The 26,320-nt window shown below is 37.2% G+C and overlaps 2 protein-coding genes and 1 non-coding gene across 10 annotated transcripts in view; 2 read left to right on the forward strand and 1 right to left on the reverse strand.

The window, feature by feature from the left end:
- Window positions 1-6,904, reverse strand: part of LOC128567619 (uncharacterized) — a 170,028-nt gene extending 163,124 nt beyond the window's left edge. For 3 of the 8 annotated variants that reach the window (XM_053564967.1, XM_053564971.1, XM_053564965.1), the window contains exon 1: window positions 6,773-6,904. The gene's annotated coding sequence lies outside the window, so the exon portion shown is untranslated. The remainder of the gene's footprint in view (window positions 1-6,772) is intronic. The other 5 variants (XM_053564964.1, XM_053564962.1, XM_053564968.1 and 2 more) reach the window with 3 other exon arrangements.
- Window positions 6,370-26,320, forward strand: part of NECTIN3 (nectin cell adhesion molecule 3) — a 68,077-nt gene continuing 48,126 nt past the window's right edge. Inside the window, exon 1 of the mRNA XM_053564958.1 lies at window positions 6,370-6,873. Within this exon, the coding sequence (XP_053420933.1) occupies window positions 6,714-6,873 (160 nt within the window). The 5' untranslated portion in view covers window positions 6,370-6,713. The remainder of the gene's footprint in view (window positions 6,874-26,320) is intronic.
- Window positions 16,861-16,967, forward strand: LOC128568225 (U6 spliceosomal RNA). The gene has a single exon (XR_008375047.1). It is a non-coding gene; the product is annotated as a U6 spliceosomal RNA (small nuclear RNA).

The raw sequence follows: 26,320 nt of genomic DNA on the forward strand, positions 1-26,320 counted from the left end.
CAAATCCCCTGACACTCCATCCATCTTCACCTTCACACTTTTCTCTGACTTTTTGAGCACATCTAATCTTGTCATTCTCCTACTCAAATTCTTCAATTGTTCTCATGATATACCAGCTAAAACCCAAACTTCTTTACAAGATTTAAAAAATCCCTGCCAAACCACCTAACTTCATTTTTATCTTATCCGCTAATTCCCCTTTGCATGATACCCTCTACTTGCACAGACATACTTGTGGTTTCTAGAACAAATCATACTCTGTCATGTCTCTGTAACTTTCCATATAACCTTCTACATGTCATTCATTTGCTATTCCCTCTGCTGCTTCCCCTCATTCATATAGAAAACTCCTCCTCATTCTTTAAGATTGTTCAAATATTATCTCTGTTGTGAGGCCTTCTCAGTCACTTTTAGGCAGACCTGGGACTCCTTGTCTGGTTTCTTCAACACTATCCATCCTTCCAATGTTTGCGAGAATATTATTGTTAGTATTTGGAGTCAGGACTTGGGGTTTTCTAGTCCCAATACCTAACACAGAATATAGCACAAAATAGCTAGATCATCTTTGTAAAATCAACCTACCTGTACTTAGCCTACCATAATGATATAGTATAACTCTTCTTTATTCCTGACTTATCAGTTTCTCAAACTATACTCTTTGGAACACTACCACCTCTGCAAAAGAGTTGCGTATTATAGAAAAAGTCTAGGCTTCAGATAGTTATGTGATATGTATATCTGTTTTCATTGTAGGTATAAGAGAGAGAGAAGTCCAAATCCTCTTTTCACAAATAATCCTTTATTTTTTAATTAATATATAATAGATATGCATAATTTGGGGGGGTACATATAACAGTTTAAGACTTTCATATAATTTGTAAAGACCAAGTCAGTGTAACTGAGATATCCATCACATTAAATATTTGTCTTTTGTTCCTGCTAGAAACATTTGAATTATTCTCTTCTATTTTGAAATATGTAGTAAGTAGATTATTGGAAACTATGGTAATCGTACTGATCTATCAAATATGGGGCCTTATTTTTTTTATCAAACTGTATATTTCTTTTATGTTATTTTTTCTATTTTATTTCAGGTTAATATGAGGATATGAACAACTAGGTTACAATATTTGCTTTTGTTAGGTAGAGTCCCTCTTGAAGTTATGGCCTGCACCCACGAGGTGTGCCAAACCTTTATATTGTGCCCATTAAGTGGGAGCACACCAATCCTCTCCCCTCCTGCCCTATTCCCCCTCCCTCATTCCCTTTTCCTCCATCTTGAATTAAATTGAGTTTTTCTCTTATGTCAGAATGTATTAGATTGTCTACTGGCTGAGTACATTGGATATTTGCTTTTCCATTCTTGTGATACTTTACTAAGAAGAATGTTTATTCCTTTTATCTTTAATTTCATAATAATTCTCAAGTGTAGTCAAGGTCCATAAAAGAAATAAACCATCAAGCATCTAAAGTGAGAAATTTATGTTTGTTTTTACAATGGAGGAACAGCAACAAAAATTCAAAGCATATGTATAGATGACTAAAATGATAACATAACTACCTCCAAATTTACTTATTTCAAACCCATTTCTGTTTAAATTGAATATTGCCAATGAAAGAAAAAAATTGCTCATTTTCCTTATAGCTTTTATACATTAATTGATGGAAATGTTGGTTCTGTAACATTTCTGGTTTCTTCTAGTTTCTTCAACACTATCCATCCTTCCAATGCTTGCAAGAATATTATTGTTAGTATTTGGAGTCAGGACTTGGGGTTTTCTAGTTCTGTAATTTTAAAAAGTTTGACTTAGAGAAAAGTAACTGTTATAGGGAAGTTTTGGGGAAATATCACTGAGAAACAGAACATCAACTAAGGTCCAATCAGGAATATAGAAACCATACTATGTAACCAAGGGAACTTAATCCAGGGAAATGTTATACGGAGGTTGGAGGGAGTCTCCAGATCATAAAAGGGAACACTAAGGTGATCCAGAGATATGCACTGTAAGAAGCTGTTACTACTTTTAGAACTGGGAGAACAAAGGGAAAAGTTGGATTATTAGAACTCAGAAGCTCAGAGAAGGGATCCTTCTGAGCTGGCGTGAGGACTTCTGAGAAAGAGGAATAGTCTGGCTGGAGATGGTACCCTTGAGAGTCAAGATAAGTCTGGCTTTTAGAGTATAAAAGACGTAGAAGGCTGAAACCAACTGCTAAAGACAGGGCAATAGACAATTACTTCTGAGGAGATGCTGACAGGAACAAGCAGCAGATGAAAAGGAACATGTCCCTTCTCTCCTATTCTTACCTTCAATACTCTCCGTACTGATTCAACATATAGTAAGCTAGTTGGCAAAGGAGACATCTAGTTTGCATACTCCTAGCCCCAGTATTAAAAATCAGTGTAGGACTATCAATATGGAGCAGAGAAACAGTAGTTTATTAAGCAGCACTAGTAGCAATTTGATCAAGAGTCTTAAGTAAGGGTCAGAGTAATTATCTTCCAGTTTAAAAACCTCAACATGATCAACCATGTGCTTAAGATCTTAAAAATTCGTTTGTCACTAGATGTGTACTTGACCATGCTATATCACAATAATTATCATTTAATCATCAAATATGGAACCTATATGGAAGAGATTATTCTAGGTGCTTGGGTTTTAACAGTGAAAAAAAATAGATCTTTGCTTTCCTTTGTGAAATTATCATTCATTCTAGTGAAGGGAAATAATTCAATAAATACAGACATAATATGCCAAATGGCAAGTACAGTGGCGAAAACAAAGCATGTTAAGTGGATAGTAATTGGAATGGGGGGCAGCTCTTTCATATGGGATGGTCCTAGAAGGACTCAATGATTAAGTGAAATTTCAGCAAAGACTCAAAGAAAATATGAAGGAGAAAGTAGTATGAACATACAGAAAAAATCTTTTCAGTAGGAAATTGTTACATTTGACAAACATGAGTATAGTGAAAATTTTGCTAGTAAGTGAACTTTTTCATGGGTTTGCAGTTTGTCTTTAAGTATTAAAGACTTAAAAAGGTTCTCTTTTAGAAGACTGTGGTTCTAGCAGGGTGACATCAGCTTATTATCAAATATAGTACCAAGTTCAAACATTCCACAAAGTACTCCTCATCTCTTCCACTGAGGGAAAACTATGCTTCTTCACATAGCAGGTTATACAAGATTTGCTGACGGTAAGGAGAATTAGCTGAAGTATATAATATCCTACCTCTCCTATAAAATACTCCCTTTGTTTCAAAGTCAGCTATGAAATTCTAATAGTCTCAAACCTTTCATTTAGATTACTTGGGTAAATGTAAAATGCCCAGCACTGTACATAATTACTTCTTTGTTAAGATGTCAACCTTTGTTTTTTAGTTAAGAGTTAATGAACCTTGATAATTGGCAGTCTTTGAGGCAGAAAGTGGGATGGACACCTTCAGTAGTCCTTAGACCAAGACAGTGAAACCACTGTTGGCATTAGGATTAGGTTGCTTTTTGTGCAGATAATTTTTCATTTTCTGAGAAAACACATGCATATTTCAGTAGTCAGTGGTGTCATATTAATGTTGAGCTATAAGTAAGTATACCTTCAACCAGTTTGTTACTCAACAAATGTGAGCATATCTATAAAGTTAGAAAACTAAAACTGATATAAAAACCAGTAATTCTCTCACATTAAAGGTTTAAAAAAATTAACAGTAATTCTGGTTCTTGAAAAAAATGAGTTTGTATACATATAATATCAAATGTTTTTCAGTAGACAGTAAAACTTTCCAACAGGAAAGTTTAGGGTGGGTTTGTCTAAAAGTTATTCATCTGAAGAAAAGGTAGTTTAAGACTAGACAGTTTTAGAAAGTAGAAATTTGAGTTACCTCAGTAAATCTGTTTTTAACTTAAGGAGCAATTTCCAGAGGTCAGTGGTGCCCATTGAAAGACAAGAACTTGGTTGGGGCAGGAAACCCACTGCACATGGCTGGTATAATTTATAGAGCACTTAACTTATATGCCTAGGTTCTTCTACCAGTCATGTAGGGATAATAATAATTGCTACATTTTGTGGAAAGTGAAATACTATCTAAATACTAAAGGTGCATCTTACAAGGGTATATGTGAAACTTGGTAAACCGTCTGTGAAGCTAGTGAATGATGCCCCATGAATATATCAATGTACACAAGCTATGATTTAATAAAAAATAAATAAATAAATTCCAAAAAAATAAAATAAATAAATACTAAAGATAAAATACTATCATGGTGTTCTTTTAATGCTTGTGTAACATCTATAAATACTATTTTTTCTTCCTCCCTCTTCTCTTTAGGTCAGAGAATATAACCATAGCATGCCACTAATCAATTTCATCCAATATACAGGTAATCTATTTTTTAAAACTTCATATCCATTAGAAAAGCACTCAACCTACTGGTCCCTTATAGTCTCTGTAGTAATTACATGATGGCCCTCGTATTAAGTCTTCCCCACTTTCAAAAATGTGGGTTAAAATTACTTTTCCTGGAGACTGGAAATTATCCGGGAAAGCCTGGGGTAATGAAATTGGCTAGTAGTATTAAAATTTGGTTGTTGAACATTTAACTAGTCTCAACGTGTTAAAGTGCTATCTAAATAGATAATTAGCTAGTCTTACACAGTGGGCTCTAAATTTAGCAGTGAAATTAGGTTTAGCCAATGCGAATAGAAGGAAAGAAATTTTCTCAAGGGAAACAGTGGTGTCAGCACAGCTGAGGAATGTCACAATAGCTACATTTCGTCAATTATGATCACCATCAGGGATCTCCCTCAGCGATGCAGGACAAGGTCTATTCATAAGCGCATCTTGAGGATAGGTGATAGAAAAGCCTTGGCTGCAGGAGACAGGCTTACACCGGATGACACAGGCAGGCAGGCTGGGAGGGAAAATAGGAAGGGGGTGGAGGAAAAGGTAGCTAGACCAAGAGCCGGGAGTCACGACGGGAGGTGGAAGTTAAGAAAGAAAGGAAAAAAAAAAAAAGAAGTGGGCAGGAGGTAGAATGACGTGTTGCCTTGGAGGTGAGTAAAACATTATAAGCCAGTAGGCGGAGGGTAGGAAGATAGCGATTGAAAGCCCCGGAAAAGCTTGGGCTGCGCCACAGGCAAGCATTAGTTTAGCGGGGGCTGATCCTGGCTCAGCTCTCTTCTTACTGGAGTACAGTTGTGGCTGTCTGGTGGAGATGGTGGGATGTATGTGAAACTAACGGTGTCAGGCCTAAGGACTAGTGTCCTCCTCCTCCAAACCGCCTCCCACCCCGGACAGTCCAAACTGCCCACCCTTCTCCTTCCCCCGCGGAACTGCGTGTGGCTGTGGCTCCAAGGTCAAGCTACAGGGATAGTTCGTGGCAGATGGATGAAAAGGACAGGGCGGTCAGCCGTTTGGGGTCATGGTGGACCACAGACGCTGCTCCTCTTAAGGGTAAATGTTTAGTATCTCCCGAGGCCGCTTTCCTGCAACCAGTTCAAAGAAAAACAGGCAAGAAAATAAAACTACACGTGCACACATGCAAATGAAACAAAACCAAAGAAAAACGCCAACGCACTCAAAGCCCTTGGTTGAGGGAAATCCACCGCCTCCTGTTGCCAGTCGCCAGGCGCAGAAAGTGGACAGCCCGGCGGCCGGAGCGAAGCAAGAGCGAGAAAACAAACCTTTGGGGACCTCTCTCCTGGCCCAGTTCGGCTGACCCTTCTACCAAGCCGCCCTCCCAGAGAAAGCAGGAAAAACGCCTGTGCAAACGTGCCCCGGCGAGCGGAGGACAAGTAGGGCAGGGAAGAAGGGAGAGATTCGGAAGGCACAGCTGTCCCAGGGAGCAGGAAGAAAGAGAAAGTCTCTCTCCTCTCAGTCCCCAGCTCCCCGGCGAGGTGGGAGACGACTAGTCCAGCAGGCTGTGTCCAGCTTCCCAGACGGGAACCTTTAGCAGGGGCAACGAAAGGGATGCCCCATCATGCTTTCCCCTCCCTACCCCTTTCTCGTCTGGGGTCGCAGCCAGACTGAGCGCAGCCGGGGAAAGGAGAGTGCCCAGCGCGATTGTCCCACAGCCTTTCCCTTGGTCTGCTCCCGGGCCGCGGTGAACCCGCGAGGGGCGGAGTGGGCGAGACCATTGGAAACGCTGGGGAGGGGGTAGAAACCAAGCAGGAATGAGGGGCGGGGCCGACTAACCGATTCCAGATTTTCCAGTCCTTTTTAAAGCTCTGTTTTGGGAGAAGCCCTGTATCAAAGTGGATGAGGAGAGTTTTTTTTTTTTTTTTAAGGGGAGGAGCGTGTGTAGGAGGGCGGGGGAGGCGAAGCGGCTCGCATCCCGGGATCAGACGGGAGCCGGAGTTGTGCGGGGAGGGCGGGCGAGTCACAGCGCCCGCTCGGAGGGTCCGTTTCCTCTTCCCCTCCCGCGTGGGGCGGGGTGGTGCGTTCCGAGTTCCCAGGAGTTCGAGGCGGGCGGGTGCCGGGGGGAGGGGAGTGGCGGCTGCGGCGGGCGGCTCCCGCCTCAGCCTAGGCAGTGGCGTCGGCGACGGAGGAGTCAAGGCAGGCGCGAGCACTCGGTTGAGTGTCAGCTGGCGTTGACGGCGCAAGAGCTGGGAGTTGGGGACGCGCGCGCTGGACCTTCTGCCGCCGCCCAGAGCCTGAGGCGCCGGGGCCGGGGAAGCAGGCGGGGCGGGCGGGCGAGCGTGCCGGGGGGAGAGTGGGGGATGGCGCGGACCCCGGGGCTGGCCCCGCTGTGTCCCGGAGGCGGCAAAGCACAACTTACCTCCGCTTCTCCCCCCGGAGCTGGGCTCCTGCTGCCGCCCCCGACGCCACCGCCGCTGCTGCTGCTGCTTTTCCCTCTGCTGCTCTTCTCCCGGCTCTGTGGTAGGTGAACCCTGGCGGTTGGTGCGGGCTGAGGGAGGCGCGACCGAGGGTCGTGGCGCCACGGCCGGGTTGTCCGGGCCACTCTCCGGGGACGCGAAGCGGTTGTATTCGGCGGTTGGCTGCGCGAGCTAGTGCCGTGGACTTTGGCTGGAAACTTTTCGCCGCGCCCGGGGCGAGGCTGTGGAAGGGCCGGGCCGGCGAGTGCGGCGCCCGCCGGCTGCCCGCTCCTCCCCCGCCCTCCCGCGGCCGCGCGGGTCGCCGCGTTGATGGCCAGGGGTTGGTGGCTGTGCTTCGTGCGCGGGGTTCCTCTGGGTTAGTTCCAGGGACCGTTACTTCCTCGCTCGTTCACTGGGAATCCGAGAGCATGGACTTATGGACTGAGGTTAAGGTGCCGGGATGTCGGTTTGCCGCCTCCTTTCTTCCCCGATGAAACTTGAGTTGTGAGCCCAGAAACCCTAGGGATAAGAGCTCCATGGAATGAAGCCTTCGGGTGCATCCTTCATGGCCTTCTACCCGGAGAAGGCACCATCTTAGCCCACCCTGCTGCAGCATCCCCTACAGTCGCTTTTCTTGCGTCCTGCGGCCCCATTCTGACCTGGCAGCCTCTGGATCTATGGATTGAGCCCGCTCTTTGCTTTCCAGTTTGTCGGACGTCTGTTATTTTAGCTTACCTATATGTCCGTTCTTATTTTCGCAAACCCTTTTTGACCCCAAGATCAAGATGGGTTAAATACTTGATTGCATTTGACTTGGCTGTTCTAATCAAACAACCCCACACCTCTTTCCCCTCTCTTTCTTCCACATGTTAGGTTACCATTTTTCCTGTTACTTTGGGGAACTAGCGTCTTTGTAAGTTCTGTTCCCAGGTACTGGAGGCTAGAAGGATCCTATAAAAAGCACACCTGTCTTTCATGCAAGAGAACTGGACGTGTTAATTAATGAAGACGATGGTTTGGGAAAATTAAGTCCACCAATCTTTGGAAATTAGTTCTAAATGCCTTTGGACAATATCAAAACACTGCGGGACGTTATTATTTGAGGGCTGTTACATGATGAGAAAGGTAGAGGGGTAAAGCTTGAGCATGTTCAAAGATAGGTTTTCAGTGTTTCTTGAAACCTTAAATATAACTTTTACCAATATACATTAAAAGCAGAGATGTGTGTGAATTTCTTGGATAGTGTGATTTACAAGAAAGAGAATCCTGAATCAGGTAGTTGGTTCTGAGGAAGGCAAAATTTTCATGATGAGATGGAGTCCCACCACAGGCTGAGAATTTCCTCTATCAGTTAACTGCCACATTTCTAGCACTGCAATGGTGAAGTTTCTGGTTTACACAGAATATAGTGTGATAAATGGCACATTATTTAATATACACTGTTCTTATGTTCCAAGTCCCCAAATATTTGGTTACAAAACACAGTTCTTAATACTATGCTTCTTTAAATTGATGCAAGATTCTGGATTGAATTTGTGTGCTTTTCTTTTCTGTTAAGGGAGATTGAGGATGCTACTACTTAACAATTGGGTGAGGGTAGGATAGTTGGAGAGGGCGACTATCCTGCCTTAGTTTATGTAAGTATTGAGAGACTATTTATACCTCTGCAGAGGTAGATCAAGGCAAAGCTCTATGGATGACTGAAGCTAGGTAATACCTACAGCTTATATAGGAGAGAGAATTTACATGATTCCTAGTGATTGTGGAAATGTATTGTTGATTACTTTTTGAAAAATACATTGGTTTTCACGTGGTCACAGAAAACAGTTTATTTAAAAAAATCTCTTCGATAATGTAGTATTTAAGGGACTTGATACTTTATTTTAGAGTCTAGAAACTTAAGCAGTGTAGGCAAATGGACCGTAATTTAGAGCAGGTATGAATTGAAGTTTCCATAGTCAACTTTGCTTGTAGTTGTAGAGATAGACACCAGTTTTGTGTTACTGTGCACTGCTCATTTAAAGAACTTCTTTTTTTGGCTTATAGTGTTATTAACACCCTAATTTGTGAACCCTTATGACAACTTTTTTCCATCAGCCTTTAATTTAGAATTCAGTCTTTGAATAGGACATAGTTTTTGTGACTTATGGATGCTTAATAGTATAGAAACAAAATTTTTTTTTCAAGTAGGCTGTTGATCTAATAACTTGTTGATCTAACTGCTGTACTGTTAATACAGTAGTGCTAACATTCATAGTACTACTTACAAGGTTTGGCATGTACTTATGTTTGACCAAGCAGAGCTGGTTTTAGAATTGACAATATGTTTAAGCCCTGAAAAGATGACTGTTTCTGATGATTTATTGATCAGAATGCTTTATTTTTTTAATCACTTGCAGATTTTTTCTTTTTGCTATTTTTGATATAGTTTACATTTAGTAAAGCCTTAACATTAACTTTATTATGCTAATGTGACTGTTAAAAATATCCCTCACAATTGATAGACCTCATATCCGAAAGTTACAAAGATATTTATATCAGATTTACTGTTTTTTGGGAGGAGGTGAACATTATCTTATTTGGAGAACTAATCTTTTAAAATGAGAATTTTACAGGTTGACAAACTACCACATTTTTTTTTTTAAACCTAAAAAATTCCTAGTGTAAAGGTCAAGGATACTCGGTTTATAACATTCATCTGACTTGATAAAGACTCATTATTCTGAACTTGTGTGTCTTTATGATTATAATAAAAAATTGGTAAATGATCAGATTTACTTCACTTTTTCTTCCTGCATTCTTCTTGAGAGGTAGATAATATTAGCCAGCATTTGGCTTTGATGAATGAGAAGATAAAATATATGACCTTTGTTAGGTCCCATTCTATGCCTCTTTCCATTTTAATCAGTTCTTAAGATAGAAAAGATCTAATAGGAGATGGAACCTTTGATCACTTTCTACGTACTTGACACTTGGTACATAAAGAGGCTTGCCTTCATGGTGCTTACAACTCTGTGATAAACTAATGAAAACAGAATTATAGAACTGTTTGGTGTGTAAATATGATAGAGAAATGCATGAATTGTCTGGAAGAGAGATATCTAACCCATTTGGTAAAGATAGAAGAATGTAAAATGAGAGAAAATATCAGTCATTTAAAAAAAATCATTTGAGTTGTATCTTATTGTGTCCCCTTCCTGTATTCCCAGCACGTTGTGCTTCAGTTGCTAAAGAGCCAGTTTGATACTGAAAACAGACTGCCACTTGCTAACTGTGAATCACTGGCAGGTTGTTTAACCTTGCAGACTTCAAGTTTCTCTTCTTTTAAGAAAACATAACATTATCACCTTGCTGATTGGGTTCTTGTAAGGATTAAATGAAAGAATAAAAGAAAACACTTAGTAGAGTGGATAGACTATAGTAACTCTTAATTGTTAGCATTTATTATATTGCACAACATAAACCAACCGGGTTGGTATTGATAATTCTTAAATTCTACACTGGTGTCCTAAAAAAATTGAGTTTTCAAGTTAATTTGCTTGCTGTATTTGCACTTTACATCTGTATATTGAGTGCATAGCCCCAATCACTGACTAAATATTTGTTAAATTTACTTAAGATAAACAGAGCAATTTTCAGAATATTAGAATACAGTCAAACTACTCAATCTATGTAATTGTATGGAGCCTGGTTGACTCTTCACTTAACGATGTCCAGTGCGTTTTAAGATGTGGCTATTCTGGAAGGTCACTTAGAATGTTAATAATTATATTGGAAATGAGAGTTGGAAAAGGGAGACCCAGTTAGGGTCTACTTTATTAACTTACTGGTAGTATGAGGTTGGGGCCTATAGTACATATTTACCCCTGTATGACTGTTTCTTCATTATTAAACATGTTACTGAAAGTCAACCAAATTTAGAAGCAAGCAGAAAAGATCCAATTTTCCTTACTCGAGGTAAGCTACAGCATCAGAAATAGGATTTAGGAGAGCTGGGCAATTGTGTGTGTGTGTGTGTGTGTTTACTGTTTAAACTTGTTTATGTCACTTACACCTAAATATATGAGTATATTTACAACTTAGTGACTCAGCAACTCTGATGTTTGTTTTGTTTCTGTATAGTTAAGGTATAAAAGGTATGGGTTATTGCCAATGATTTGAAAATTACTGAAGAGAAGCTGGCTGTGACTAACCTTAAGAAAATAGTCTTTTGACATTCTGTAACTTACCCATTAAAAAGTTAGTTAGTAAATAATGCTACAACATATTCTGAAATCTTTAACATTTTCATAAAAATTGATAAGCACTGTATGATTTGCAAAAGATGAGACATTTAGTTAATAATTGCCATTAATATGTAAAAGTAGGGTAAAATAAAATAACCTTTAGTCAGTAATGGAATTTTAAAGATAAATTTGTTTGCCAAGCACATAGATCCAAAGGTCTCAGCATCATTAATCTGTGATATTTTTTATTACATTATATATTTTTGTCTTGAACCCATATTCTTTCCTGAATTAAATAAAACTTTTAAGATTTTTATTTTTTGTAATAGGTTCTGATATATTTTAATCATTTATTTAAATAAAATTTGTTGTAAAACTTTTTTAAGGGTAGGCTTCAAGTTATTTTTCTGAAAGACTCATTAATTGTAACACAGCTCATCATTTGAGCTCATCATGTTGACTCACCCGTGTGTCTACGTATAGCCATTTGCAGGTACTAAAATTGTTTTAAAAAGGATGTTGTAAACTGATATTGTTATTTTACTTATTCTCTTTAATATAGCATTTAGGAGATTGTTTTTCTTGTACAACTATTGACTGCCCACTATTCATTCTGCTGATTAAGATAAGTAGGGAAGACCTGTTACATAGTGAGGAGATATTCATAAACTGGAATTTAACCCATGTATAAAAGCATGCCAGGTGATAATTGGATTTAATGGCTAAGAATTGATGATATGCCTTTTATCACTTCACACTATTGTTTTATAGTTTTAAATTAGTAAATTATACATGTAGCTCTATAGAATGAAGAGATGATAGTTGTTTTAACTTTATTTGGATTCCATTAACTTTCAAGGTTAAAAAAAAGAGTCACACTTGTGGCATGTATGGCTGGTGGCTACCATTTTGGACAGTGCAAGTCTAAACTATTCATATTCTCTGAAGTGGGTTATGTGCTTCTCTAGTCCTTAACACATAATGTCTAGAATGAGACAGCTCTTCCTTCCTACCTAATCAAATTTTGAAAAGCTCTTTATAAGACTGATTTTCTTCATGAAGTCTTCTCTTACTCCTTCTTGCATAGTGTGAGCATGCCAATTCTGTTCTTTGTTTTTTTCCATGTTTTTAGGTTTAGAACAATGTTTGCCAACATACTTCTATGAAATAATGGTCTTAGAAGATAGGAAGACTTGGAAAAAAGTACCATGATTTAATATGTGTGCATTTGGGATTGGAAAAAAACTAACCATATACTCCTCATGGAAAGTTAAAATGTGGGTTAGTTGATAATGGTCTAAAAAATATTTAGTGAAATATACCATCTTACAGACTAAGCAAATCCTTTTTTGTGTAATACCTGCTATGTTGCAGAAGCTATGTTGTGTAGAACAAATTAGGGGAATATATTGTTAGAGAGGTTTGTACTCTTGATATTCCTATCTTAACAGGAATATATATTTTAAGTTTGAGTTATAAACTAGTGAAGATTGATAGACTTAAAGATATTACTTGAGATTTCTCTACTGATTTTTTTTTCTTTTTGCTCTCTTTATTTCTTTCTATTACCCATTGTTTTACCCATTTTGACTTTCAAGTGTTTGTGAAATTGACCTCATAGGAGAATAACAAATCTTCCTCTCTGGTGTTGCAAAATCAGCTATGTAATTATCTAATTGTTTTGTGTAAATGGATTCTGTTGGACATATCATATGTATGACACCTCACTCTGGGTTGAGTTTTAGGAATAAAGTGGGTAGAGTTAAGAAACCTAATCTATTTTGTAATGGAAAGAGACCAACGTTACTATTGGGAAAGACATAAAAAAAGACAAGGGGCAAATATAAATATAGATGAACAGAGCCAGCCAGGACTCCAACTCACTGTTTGAGAACATTGTATATAATTAAGAGTGTGCTTGACTTTTCTATTGTTTCAATTCAGAGGAAGAATACAAATATTAATGAAGTGTTCATATTAGTAATCTGAAAGATCAATATTGTTTAAGAACTCTGTTTCTATGAGTTATCCATGACAGTCAAGATTGCAATATAATAGCCGGGCGTTGTGGCGGGCGCCTGTAGTCCCAGCTACTCGGGAGGCTGAGGCAGGAGAATCGCCTAAGCCCAGGAGTTGGAGGTTGCTGTGAGCTGTGTGACACCACGGCACTCTACCTGAGGGTGGTACAGTGAGACTCTGTCTCTACCAAAAAAAAAAAAAAAAAAAGATTGCAATATAAAAGTATCTTGGGCCATAGTTTTTGAAGATTATTAGTAAGATTTTTAATTTAGTCATAGCTACTGTGGGCTAGATTGATTCATTTCACAAATGTCCTGTTATATTGAACTCACACTTTCTACTAATTTGATTTAGATCAGAGATATTCATGGCTATATATTCAATTTAATACTGAGTCAGACAATAAACTGCCTGTTCAGAAGTATTTTAAATGTGAAATAAAAAGTATTTCTTAATTTCTTTCATTTAATTTTTTGAAGGATTCAAGTAGAGAAAGGTACACAGCTAACAATTCTGTACTTCTTGGTAAGGGCACAGGGCTAGACTACCATAGCAACATTTTTCTCTAAATTATGAGTCTGCATATGTTAATGGCTGTAGCAGCCACTCTAAAATCTGCATTCTTGCTTGTTCAATTTAAGGGAGGTAAAAAAAAATTACCACCAAAACAAAGTTGGAGAAATAGTTGCTAAAAGTAACCACTTTTGTAGTAGTGGTTATTTATTCTTATAAGCAATTCTGAGATTATAAATATATGTTTATTTTGATGATACAATTTGTCTGCCCAGTACATATTAAAAACAATGAATGTCAATATTAAAATAACAGCAAGGAATTCCTATTTTTTAAATTGTTGCCTTGTGTTTGTTGTTATATACTCATGCAATGTCAAAGGATTCATAATTTTTTTCTTTTTAAGCTGGTATAGACCTTACTGTTGACTCTTTTTGAATAACACAAAGGAGCCTCATCAATTCTAGAACCAGTAATACTAATGAGAACATCTTTTTTTTTTTTTTAGACAGGAAATAAGACTGACATTCTTTTCTGTATTTAATAAAATAAAATTAAGAAATAGATTATTTTTACAATTTTAATGAAAAAACATTTTTAACTTTTAGATTCTTAAAGGAGTCAGCATTTATAGGGGCTATTTTGAAAACATACATTGTTTATGAAACTTATTTTTCCATGTGTATATAAAAGGATCTGGTCATTGATAGATTTTTTTTTTATGTATATATTTATAGTTGATACTGAAAATGTTTAAAACATTCAAGTAGCTGGTGAAATTTGTAATAGCATCCCCCAAAATCTCTTGTCCTCCAGAAGCTTTAATCTTGACAGCATCTGTTAAAATATGAAAATAAACCTGAAATTCCCTAAGAAAAAATAAATATTTTTGTTTGAGGCTACTACTGTTGCTTTGCTGCCCTCTACAGTTATTTAAAATAGTCACTGTGGATTTTTTTTTTTTCCCATTAGATGATTAGAATGGTAAAGTTAGTGACAACAGTTGATCTATACCTGTTAAGCAGAAAATGAGGGGCTTAGAAATTGGAGGAGGGGATAAATGGAGAACTACTGAGCATCAACCAGGAAGCAGGTGATAGAGCACCGATTGTGTGCTAGGTAGTATAGAGGATATCACAGTGGAATAAAGTGTGGTGGTTCTCTAAAGCTTATAAAAGCATTAGTAAGGTTAACAGCATATATTTGGCATTTGTAACAACATACGCAGTGGTCTGATACAGCCTAAAAAAAAGATCAGTAAGGCCTGAAAGAGTTAAAGTGATGAGCAATGTCTTCAGGAGTTCAGACAGGTAAAACAGGGTTATTTCAAACAGAAAAGAATATTTACTTCAAACATAAAACTCAAAGCATTTGTTGCAAGGACTCTGCTAAATCCCTTGGAGTCTTTGCCCTTAAGAAATGCAAAATTAATTGTCAGGAGATTCAGAATTAAGTGTGTGTGTGAGTGTGTATGTGTTTTAAATCCAGTTACTTCTCTCTATCTAAACAATGCTTCTTTCACAGAATTGCTATCAAATTTAAATTGCAGTAAAGTGCTCTACAAATACAACTAACAGTAATGTAAGGGAAAATGAATTCTCATGTTAGAAATATAAATTAATTGGTATGGGATTATAGAGGAATAAGCAGTTTAACTGGGGATGGAAGAAGACTTAAAGGAGCTAATTTTCTAGCTGACTCTTGATAGAAGAGTTTAGATTTCCATTTTTTAGAAAAAATCAGTGAAAAAGAGCATACAAGTTAAAAAGATGACTAAGAACTCTTTAGAAAGAATTAATGTTTCCATGTAGTTTAAATCAAGCATGGACTTTTATGGAAGTCATGGAGTTTTAAATACAATGGAACTTAGTTAAATACCTCTCTACTACTGACCACCTCCTGAAGTTGACCTAATTTTCATAGACCAGACATGCACCACATGTATGTATCAGTATAGTATAGGCCTAGTCCTTTATGTTGACTACCTCCATATGTTGACCAGTTTGCTACAGTTGCTTGTTTGGTCAACTTACAAAGGTTTAATTGTACTTTGCTGAGGAGATTAGACTGTAGTTAAGTAGTGAGGAGCTTCTGAATGCAGGTTAACTATTGAGAAGCTCTAGCAGCAATGTAAAAGATACGTTGGAGTTATGAGGCATAAGTGAAAGAGAAAACCATCACATTAATCCATGGGAAAGAGAGGATTATAGAGATAAATGTCAGTTTGACAGAGGTATTTAAAAGGGAGGAAGGGATCTGAGAAGTAGATTATATGGTATATGGATAACATTGTTGATGAGGAAGGAGGAGTTATGAACTAACATGGATTTCTCCCTTGAATTATCTGGAAAGATGATGAAAAGATTTCTTTATTTCATGCATAGTTGTTTTTGTTGTTGTTTGTTTGTTTTTTGAGAGCATTTTAATTGTGATGCTTCTGGGTTGTTTTTGAACTATGGTGGGAAATTAAGAGAGGTAGGAGGTAAATATGAAATTGGGAATTATCAGGATTGGTATCAGATATTTAGATTGGATGAGTTATTTGAAAGAGAGAAAGGGACACAGGAGAGAGAGAGAGAAGGAGAAAAGAAAAAGAAAAGTAGATAGGAAAGGGAAGAAGGGAGGGAGGTGAAAAAATTTTTAAGATTGAGGTCTTTTGATCGGATAAGCTGTCAGAGGGAGGGAAGGAGATAAATGATATGGAAAAAATCTTAATAAATAAATGAATACATTTAGTAGTTTGGAGAGGAGGGCATGGGTGACTGTTAGTAATTTTGATAAATATGGCTGGGAGAAAAAGTCAAATCTGAAGGGATTAACAAATGAGGGGATAGTGAAGGAGTAGTATAGATTAGGGTCTACTCTTGGGAAAGAGGGAGAGAGAATAATTTGAGAGGAAAAAATAATGTATCAGTTATTAGAGACTGAATGTTTGTGTCTCTTCTATTTTCCCAAATTAATATGCTGAAGCCCTAACCTCCAGTGTGATGGTATTAGGAGAAGGTGGACCTTTGAGAGGTAATTATGTTTAGATGTAGTCAGGAGGTTAGAGCCCCGCGATGAGCTGGTGCCCTTATAAGAACAGGGAGAGAATCCAAAGCAAGAAAGCAGCCATCTGCAAGCCAAGGTCCCCTTCCTAGGGACTTGAACATGCTAGCACTTTCATTTCAGACTTTCATCATACAGAACTGTAAGAAATAAATGTCTTATCATGTAAGCTACTCAGTCTCTGATATTTTGTCATAGCAGCCTGAACTGACTAATACAGTTAAGTTTTTAATTAACAAACATCAGTGCTCACTTCGGCAGCACATACACTAAAATTGGACCAATACAAAGAAGATTAGCATGCCCCCTGTGCAAGGATGACACACAAATTCGTGAAGCATTCATATATATATATATATATATATATATATTTTTTTTTTTTTTTTTAAACAAAAGCAACAGGGGGCGGCACTGGCCCCATATACTGAGGGTGGCCAGTTCAAACCTGGCCCCAGCCAAACTGCAACAACAACAAAAAGCAACAGAAACTTGACTTGAAAGACAATTCATTAAAGGATATTGGGTGCGTCAGGGTGTGGAAATCAGGAACCAAAGGAGGCTAGGCATCTAGAACTATATCTAGAATCATACCAAGATAATATTGAGGGGCAGTCTATTAAAGTTATTTCTTGTTTTTCTCTTAGATACTGGACATTATAGCTTCACCCTGATGCTAGGATTGCTTCTCTTAGAAATTGGATTTTGTTGTTGCTATAACCTGAGAAGATATATTATCCACTAATGTCCACTCTAGAAATTTGAAAAACTTTTTCTTTTTTGATTTAATTTTTCTCATGACTTATATGTCTTTGGGGTGGGAGTGGGAGAAGCATGTTGATATGCTGAGTTTCAGGAACAGAGAGTGAGTAGAAAAACAGTTGGGAGAGACTAGTCTTTAAATGAAAGACTTCTCTTTAATAGGGAAAAGAAAACGACAGGTGAAGATGTAGAGACACTTCTAGGTGTAAGAGAAGAATGTTAAAAAGAGGCTTTGATCTTTAGTGACTTAAGTGATATGTTTTTAGAATAAGTGAGTGTGGGGTGATATCGGAACTTAGTATAGAACCTTTGGGAAAAAAATGGAGTCTGAACACCATGGTGTGCATTGTAGTCCTAGCTATTCGGGAGCCTGAGACAGGAGGATCGTTTGAACCCAGGAGTTTGAGGTTTCCAGCCTTGTAAGACGGTGTCTAACAAGACAGAACAAAACACATTCAAAACCTTTTTTAAAAAGGAAACAAGAACCTTTGGGGGAAAATGGAATAAGATATCAATTGAGAATGAATGATGACTCAGCATTGAAGGTATGAGTTGAAATAACATGACTTGTAAAACATAAAAGATGTTGTGAGGTTAGTAATCAGTTTTTATTAGTGGCTGTTTTTAATTTAATTGAGATGTAAGTCTCCCAGAGATTATTCCAGATACTGTGAAAAACTCACCAATAAAGAACAAAATGTGCTTCTGGGAACCAGTTATATTCCTGTACTGAAGGAAGTAGAATAGAATCATATGAGTGCCTTTTGAATATGAAGTGATCTGAAATCAGTGTGTCTGAAAATTTGAGAGCAGAGACAAGGAAAGTAGGATTTAAGAAATACTGATTTATCATAGGTGAGATGGCTGATCGAGGATGTCCAACCTGTGGCCCAGGATGGCTATGAACATGGCCCAAACAATATCATAAACATACTTAAAACATTAAGTGATTTTTTTTTCTTGGTGGAACTCAACTGTGTAGTTTTCAAGCATGAACTTTGTAGATGACAGCATTGTGTCACAGTGTCACATAAACATATGCTTTTACTGTTGTACCTATGTGTGGCTTCAGTTTTATGGAGGTGTGTGGCTTTTGCTGTATTATATTCCAGGAACAGACTGTCTAATTGACACCATCAGACGTTACATGTGCTCATGCTGACTTGGTGAGGCAATAATTATCAATAATATTTCAACCTGCCATTGTAATTTTAGGTGTTCAATGTTATTTAGAAGTAAAAGGTTAGCATTCTGATTATTAAGAGTACCTCTACACCTGGTGGCTTCTCACACATCAGCTGCTAAACTTTACACTAGACCCTCAGCATTGCCTTGTGAGAGGCAGCTGATATGTGGAAGGGCCCAAACCATGCTTTCTGTTTTCTTTGTGTGTGTGTGTGTGTGTGTGTGTGTGTGTGTCTGGAAGTTTTGTTTTGTTTATTTTTTATTTTTAACATGTACATGTGTTTATTAGGTGCTTTCTATTTTCTTATTAATTTTCATAATAAAAGTAAATATAGTTGTTTATTATTATTGTTTTTATCTCAGCATAGCTTCTGTAGCATGGCAAAAGAAAACAGAAACCCAAAAGGAAAAATTAAGGACAAAAGGAAGATTGTTCAGTGAAAAGTAGACAGATGCCTGCTTTTTTTGTTGAGGCAAGTATTAAGGCACTCGGCTTCATTTGTAGGAAATTTGTGCAACTTTTCAAAGACTATAATTTGAAAAGATACTACGTGCAAAATATGTTGCCAGATTGCATGCACATAATAGATTGTGTTGTACGGACAACATAGCAGAACTGAAAAAAGTTTCTTTGCAACGAAAATGTTTTTAAAAAGTTACAGCTCTTCTGTGGCTCAGTGAGTAGGGCGCCGGCCCCATATATGGAGGGTGGCGGGTTCAAACCCAGCCCCAGCCAAACTGCAACCAAAAAATAGCCGGGCGTTGTGGCGGGCGCCTGTAGTCCCAGCTGCTCGGGAAGCTGAGGCAAGAGAATCGCGTAAGCCCAAGACTTCGAGGTTGCTGTGAGCCGTGTGACGCCACGGCACTCTACCAAGGGCGGTACAGTGAGACTCTGTCTCTACAAAAAAATAAAAAAAAAAAAAAAAAAAAAAGTTACAGCTCAGACAGATTCCATTGTAAAAACTAGTTATATGGTAGCATATTTAATAGCACATAAACTCACTATTTACTGATGGTGAGTAAATGCAATGTATGGAAAGCATGGCAGATATAATTTGCCTGGGAAAAAAAGGGCTATTTCTAAAATCAGTTTTCTCACCAGACGATAGCTGGGCGAATTGAAGAAATTGGAAAATCTGTCAAAGATTATGCTTTGGCTATAGATGACAGCACTGAAGCCACAAATATGGCTTAACTTGCCATTTTTATTAGCAATATTAATGACTAATATGTCACTGAAGAAATGTCTTTGTTGGTGTATAAATCAAGAGATTTATACAAAACAGTAAGAAGTATGTTAAGACAGTTTCCTTTGTCCATTGCCAACATATATGGTATAGCTACTGATGATGTTTCAGCAATGATAAGTAAAAGAGAGGGACATATAAAATTAGTGGAAGATGATGCAGTTGTCACCAAAGCTCACATTTGATGGTGTACATTTATCATTGTGTAGTACAATCAAAAAATTTTGTTCACAAAAGCTTTAGAAATGGATAACATGTAAATCATCATCAAGACTGTGAATTTCATAAGGACCAAGGGATTGAATCATTGCCAATTCCAGGAATTTTTAACAGTATTGAGGCTGACTATTGCAACATCATTTACTTTTCAGAGGTTAAAATGGCTAAGTTGAGCCCAAATGTTGGAAAGATGTTATGAATTGCAATATGTTATCAAGTCATTTATGGTATCAAAAACCAAATTTGTTTTAGAATTTAATGAAAACCGACTTACAAATTTAGCATTTTTTTTTTTTATTTAGCTGCTCATTTAAAAGAGTTAAACATGCATCTTCAAGGTAGAAACCAATTTCTCAATACTATGTTTCAAACAATGGTAGTGTTCCAAATGAAATTGAAATTATGCCAAGTTCAAATTAAGGCAAACAATTTTATGCATTTTGGCATGTTGGTTAAACAGTCCTATGAACAGCAAGAAGTATATTGCCTTGCTTTTCGATTTAATGCAAGAATTTGAAAACATTTCAAGATTCCTTTCTGGCAAAGTATTCAATATTTTGGTGCATTTTAGATACCATTTTCGGTTGATGTATATATGTTACCTATCAATTTTCACAGTGAATGCATGGAACTGCAATCCAACATTCACCTCAATGAAAAATTTGATCATGTCTCTTTACTAGACTTCATAGGTCCTGTCATCCCGAGAAAAATATCCCTTACTTCACAGTCTTATCTTACTCATGTCATCGCTTTTTGGAAGCACCTGTGTTTGTGGGCAACTGTAGGAGTAAAGCACAGTAAGAATAAAATTAGAGCAAAAATATCTCATGAGCACCTTGAGAACTGACTATCTTAACTACTTCCATTGAACCAGATACTGATGCATTAGTTTCTTAAATACAGTGCCAAATATACTATAGTTTTATGTTGCCCACTTTTACTTTTGTAGTAAAAAATACCAAAAACCACCCTAAGATGTTTTATTACTTGTATACATACATTTTCTATATTAGTGATCACAAATTTGGGATCTGCTTGCCAATTTTAAAGGACTCTGTGAATGGGCCGCTACATAGTTAGGATTATGTGAGGACTTCTTTGCTTATCTGTGGTGTGGCAGACATGAAAATTATCTCGTGATCTTTTTTTAGTTCATCAGTTTTCTTTAATGTCTGTGTATTTAATGTGTGGCCAAGACAACTCTCCTTTTGCAGTGTGGCCCAGAGAAGCCAACAAGTTGGACACCTGTGATCTAGATGAGTTATTAAGGCCTGATTAGGATGGTAATGGTAAAAATTAAAGGGAAAGGCTTAAAAAACAAGAGATAATTAAAGGCAAAGTAATGCTTCTTGATCTAAGTATATGAGGAGTAGAGAAGAATGAGTGTATTTGGAATTTAGGAACAGAAGGGAGAATAGTATGAAGATTGCTGAATGGGAAGTTGAGGTGAACACAGTAAGTAAAGCAAGGAAACAGCCCTCATAATGGGAGAAGATATTTGCAGGTTATGTCTCAGACAAAGGTTTAATAACCAGAATCCACAGAGAACTCAAACGCATTAGCAAGAAAAGAACCAGTGATCCCATCGCAGGCTGGGCAAGGGACTTGAAAAGAAACTTCTCTGAAGAAGACAGGCGCACAGCCTACAGACATACGAAAAAATGCTCATCATCTTTAATCATCAGAGAAATGCAAGTCAGAACTACTTTGAGATATCATCTAACTCCAATAAGATTAGCCCATACCACAAAATCCCAAGACCAGAGATGTTGGCATGGATGTGGAGAAAAGGGAACACTTCTACACTGCTGGTGGGAATGCAAATTAATACATTCCTTTTAGAAAGATGTTTGGAGAACTCGCAGAGATCTAAAAATAGGTCTGCCATTCAATCCTATAATTCCTCTACTAGGCATATACCCAGAAGACCAAAAATCACATCATAACAAAGCTATTTGTACCAGAATGTTTATTTGCAGTCCAATTCATAATTGCTAAGTCATGGAAAAAGCCCAAGTGCCCATCGATCCACAAATGGATTAATAAATTGTGGTATATGTACACCATGTAATATTATGCAGCCTTAAAGAAAGATGGAGACTTTACTTCTTTCATGTTTACATGGATGGAGCTGGAACATATTCTTCTTAGTAAAGTATCTCAAGAATGGAAGAAAAAGTATCCAGTGTACTCAGCCCTACTATGAAACTAATTTATGGCTTTCACATGAAAGCTATAACCCAGTAATAACCCAAGAATAGGGGGAAGGAGGAAAGGGAGGGGGGAGGGGGCAGAGGGAGGGTGATTGGTGGGATTACACCTGCAGTGCATCTTACAAGGGTATATGTGAAACTTAGTAAATGTAGAATGTAAATGTCTTAACACAATAACTAAGAAAATGCCAGGAAGGCTATGTTAACCAGTGTGATGAAAATGTGTCAAACGGTCTATAAAACCAGTGTATGATGCCCCATGATCGCATTAATGTACACAGTTATGATTTAATAAAAAAAAAAGAATCAGGTGTTACATACATAAAAGAATGGGTTGCTATCACTAAGTGCCACCAGTTGCGTGGCTTAAAACTAGAAATTTAGTATCTTTCAGATGAGGATCCTAGAAGTTTGAAATCAAGGTGTCAGCAGGGCCGTCTTCCCTTTGATGCTCTGGATAGAATTCTTTCTTGTCTTGCCCTAGGTTCTGTTTGTAGCTGTCAATCTTTTGCATACCTTGGCCTTGGCAGCTGCATCACTATAATCTCTGCTTTTTTGTTACGTGACATTCTCCCTGTATGTTTCTGTCATGGTGTTTTCCCTTTATAAGGCCAACAGTCATACTGGGTTAAAGGCCAAGTCTCCTACAGTATGACCTCATCTTAATTTACATCTTAATTACATCTGTAGAATCTTGAATTCCAAGTAAGATCATATTCACAGGTACTAGGAGTTATAGTTCTGATCCGTAACAACAGGGTGATGATTTTTGTTTTGACCACATTAACTGTGAGATTTGTGTCTTGATTCTTGGTAAATACAGCATTTGATGATGTGAGATATAAGTTTGTTTGAAAAAAATTTGAGACAGATTCATGAAATACTAAAACTTTTATTGTCAAGAACATACTGAAAAGTATATGTAAGTGTGCAGTTGGATGAAATGTTATAAAGTGAGCACATCCATGAGACCTCTACCCTGGTCAATAAATTAATTACCAGCACTCCAAAAGTCCCTCTCATACTTCTCCATATTCAAAAATCCTTGTCTCTTCACCAGAAATAACTACAGTGCTGACTTCTAACACAGCAGTTGGTTTTTACCAGTTTTTGAACTTTGTACTGCTACTGTGCTGACATTGTGAGATTCATCCATGTTGTTGCATGTAGCAGAACTTTTTTTCATCACTGTATGATATTTTGCTCCATGGCTATTCTATAACATGTCAGTTTTAATGTTGGATAGAACCTGTATCTACTTAACAATGTATATTTCCACCAATAACCTGTTAAAAGTTAAGAGTTTAAGTTGTTCTACTTCTTCACCAACCCTTTGTAATATTAGTATTTTCATTTAACCATTTTGATATCATCTTTTTTTTTTTTTAATGGCTGAGATATAAGGATTATGGGCCATTTGAACATCCTTGTCTTGTGAAGTGCCTGTTTCTCTTCCTTTATATTCAGCTGGAGTCCCTTTTATCGTTTTATGGATTTGTAGGATTTGTGTTTATGTATGGTAAATAGGAACTTTTACTTAAATATATTGTAATTATGTTCTTCCACTCTGACCTTTTCACTGTGATAGTTTCTATTGATGAACATATTATTTAGAGTCCTTAATAATCTATCCATGTGGTCAAAACCAATCTTTCTTTCAATTAGTTCTTGGTGACTTTTTGCAAGTCTTTTTAATAGTACACCATCATGAAAATTTTTCTACTAGAAGCCTTATTTTTTTGCCTTACTATGATACATTTAAAATTTATTTATTTTTATGGCCAGGCATAGTGGCTCACGCCTGTAATCCTAGGACTGAGGCAGGTGGATGTCCTGAGCTCAGGAGTTTGAGACCACCCTGAGTAAGAATGAGACTCTGTCTCTACTAAAAATAGAAAAACTAGTTGAGCATTGTGGTGGGCACCTGTAGGGCCAGCTACTCTGGAGGCTGAGGCAAGAGGGTCACTTGAGCCCAAGAGCTTGAGGTTGCTGTGAGCTATGAAGCCAGGGCATGCTACCCAGGGCCATAGAGTGAGACTCTGTCTCAAAAAAGAAAACAAATAAATAAATAAAATTAATTTTTGTGGGTATATTAGGTAGGATCTGTATTTTTGCCTTATTTGTGTACCTAGCTACCACTGTTTGTGGAGAAGACCCTCTAGATTATACAGTGTTACTTTTATAATAAATCAAATAGCCATATATGCCTGGAGTTATTTTTGAACTCTGTTCCATGTTCATTTTTTTATTTTTGCATAAATATCACAAAATCTCATTGTAGATTTATAATGTATTCTGGTATTGGGTAGAGTAAGTTTACCTATTCAAGTTTATTTTAGTCTTATTTTTTCTTTCCATATTAATTTTAGCAACAGTTTATTGGTTTTCATAAAAAGCCTGAAAAATTTTTATTGGGAGTACAGTAAATTTATATATAATCATATGGTGCATAACTGAAACCTTTCCAAGACTGAGTCTTCAATCCATGAACCTGGTTTATTTCTCCATTTACTGAGGTTTTCTTTAAGTACAACTTCCTAGTTTTTTGTGGGTAGGGATTTTGTATAATATACTTTTTTAAAATGTAGTCTAAATTCTTTGGATTATTTGTTTCAAGTTATTTGGGTTTTGATGTTATTGTAAATAATATTCATAAGATATTTTCTAATTATTTACAGTGACATATGTGATTGATTTTGATATTGCGACCTTACATCCTGAGACTTTGTTTAACTTACTTATTTCTCATTTTTATACAATCTTTTGAATTTTTCTTCTACACAATCATTCCCACTGTGGCAGTGAAAGCCTTTCTTTCTAATTCTTTATATATTTTTCTCTTTGTCTTATTGCATTGGCTAGGACCTCCAATATGCAATTGAACTAAAGTGGTGACTGCAGACATCATTTTCTTATTTGTAATCTCAGAGGTAAAAATGTTCATCGTGTTAAAATTGAGTATGATATTTGTTGTAGTTTCTTTTTAATAGAACCTTTTTTTTTTTAAATCAATTTGGGGAAGTGCTATCATTTTGATATTTAACCTCTCCAAACCGAATGTTGAATTAGATCCATAGTGTGATAGGTGGGGTCTAATGGAAGTTGTTTGAGTTACAGTAACAGATTGTTCATGAATAGATTTATATCCTCCCTGAAGGGAGGGGATTAGTGAGTTCTCTGTTAGTTCCCACAAGAACTGATTGTTAAAAAGAGCGTGGTAGCTCTCTTCTTGCTCCATTGCTTCCTCTCTTACTATGTAATCTCTGCACACGCAGACTCCCATTCTGTTTTTCCATGAGTGGAAGCAGCCTGAGGGCCTCACCAGTCTCAAACTTTTCCAGACATCAGAATCATAAGCCAAATAAGCCTTTCTTCTTTATAAATTGCCTAGTGTCAGATACTCTTCTGTAGAAACACAAAATGGTCTAAGACTGGAAGTTTCTTTCTAAACCTTGTTTGCGAAGAATTTTTATCATGAATGAGTGTTTAATTTTATCAAATGCTTTGTCTTGAAGACGAACATGCAATTTTTCCCCCTTTTTTTTGTAAGGTGGTGAATCACGTTTTTATGAGCCCAAAATGCTTCTGCTACACAACTCTATTGATGGTGGATCATATTTATGAAAGTATTAAAACCATCTTTGTGTTTCTAGAATAATCCCAGTTTGGTTTGGGGAAATATATCCATTATTATTTCAGGGGATTCAATTTGCTGTTATTTTCTCTGTTTTTAAATGATTAAATTGGCTCATAATTTTCTTTTCTTATAATGCTATTAACAAGTTTTGGTGGCAAGGCTATGCCAGACTTATTAAAATATTGAGAAGGGTTACATCTTTTTCTGTCTTGTATAAGAGTTTGAGAATGGTATTATGTTTTTCTTTGAGTGGTAGAATTGATAGAGAAAGCTGGAACTGGAGGTTTCATTTTGTTTTGATATTTTTTGTTAAATGGGAGGATTTTTAGACTCAATGTGTTAATAAATATAGTCATAGTTAGATTTTTATTATTGTGTCAGCTTTGGGTACTAAGCATTTTTGCAGGAATTTTTTAACTTTATACTTTTGGATATTGAGAGG

The sequence above is a fragment of the Nycticebus coucang genome, chromosome 16 (genome assembly GCF_027406575.1).
Source record: "Nycticebus coucang isolate mNycCou1 chromosome 16, mNycCou1.pri, whole genome shotgun sequence".
NCBI classification, from domain to species: domain Eukaryota; kingdom Metazoa; phylum Chordata; class Mammalia; order Primates; family Lorisidae; genus Nycticebus; species Nycticebus coucang.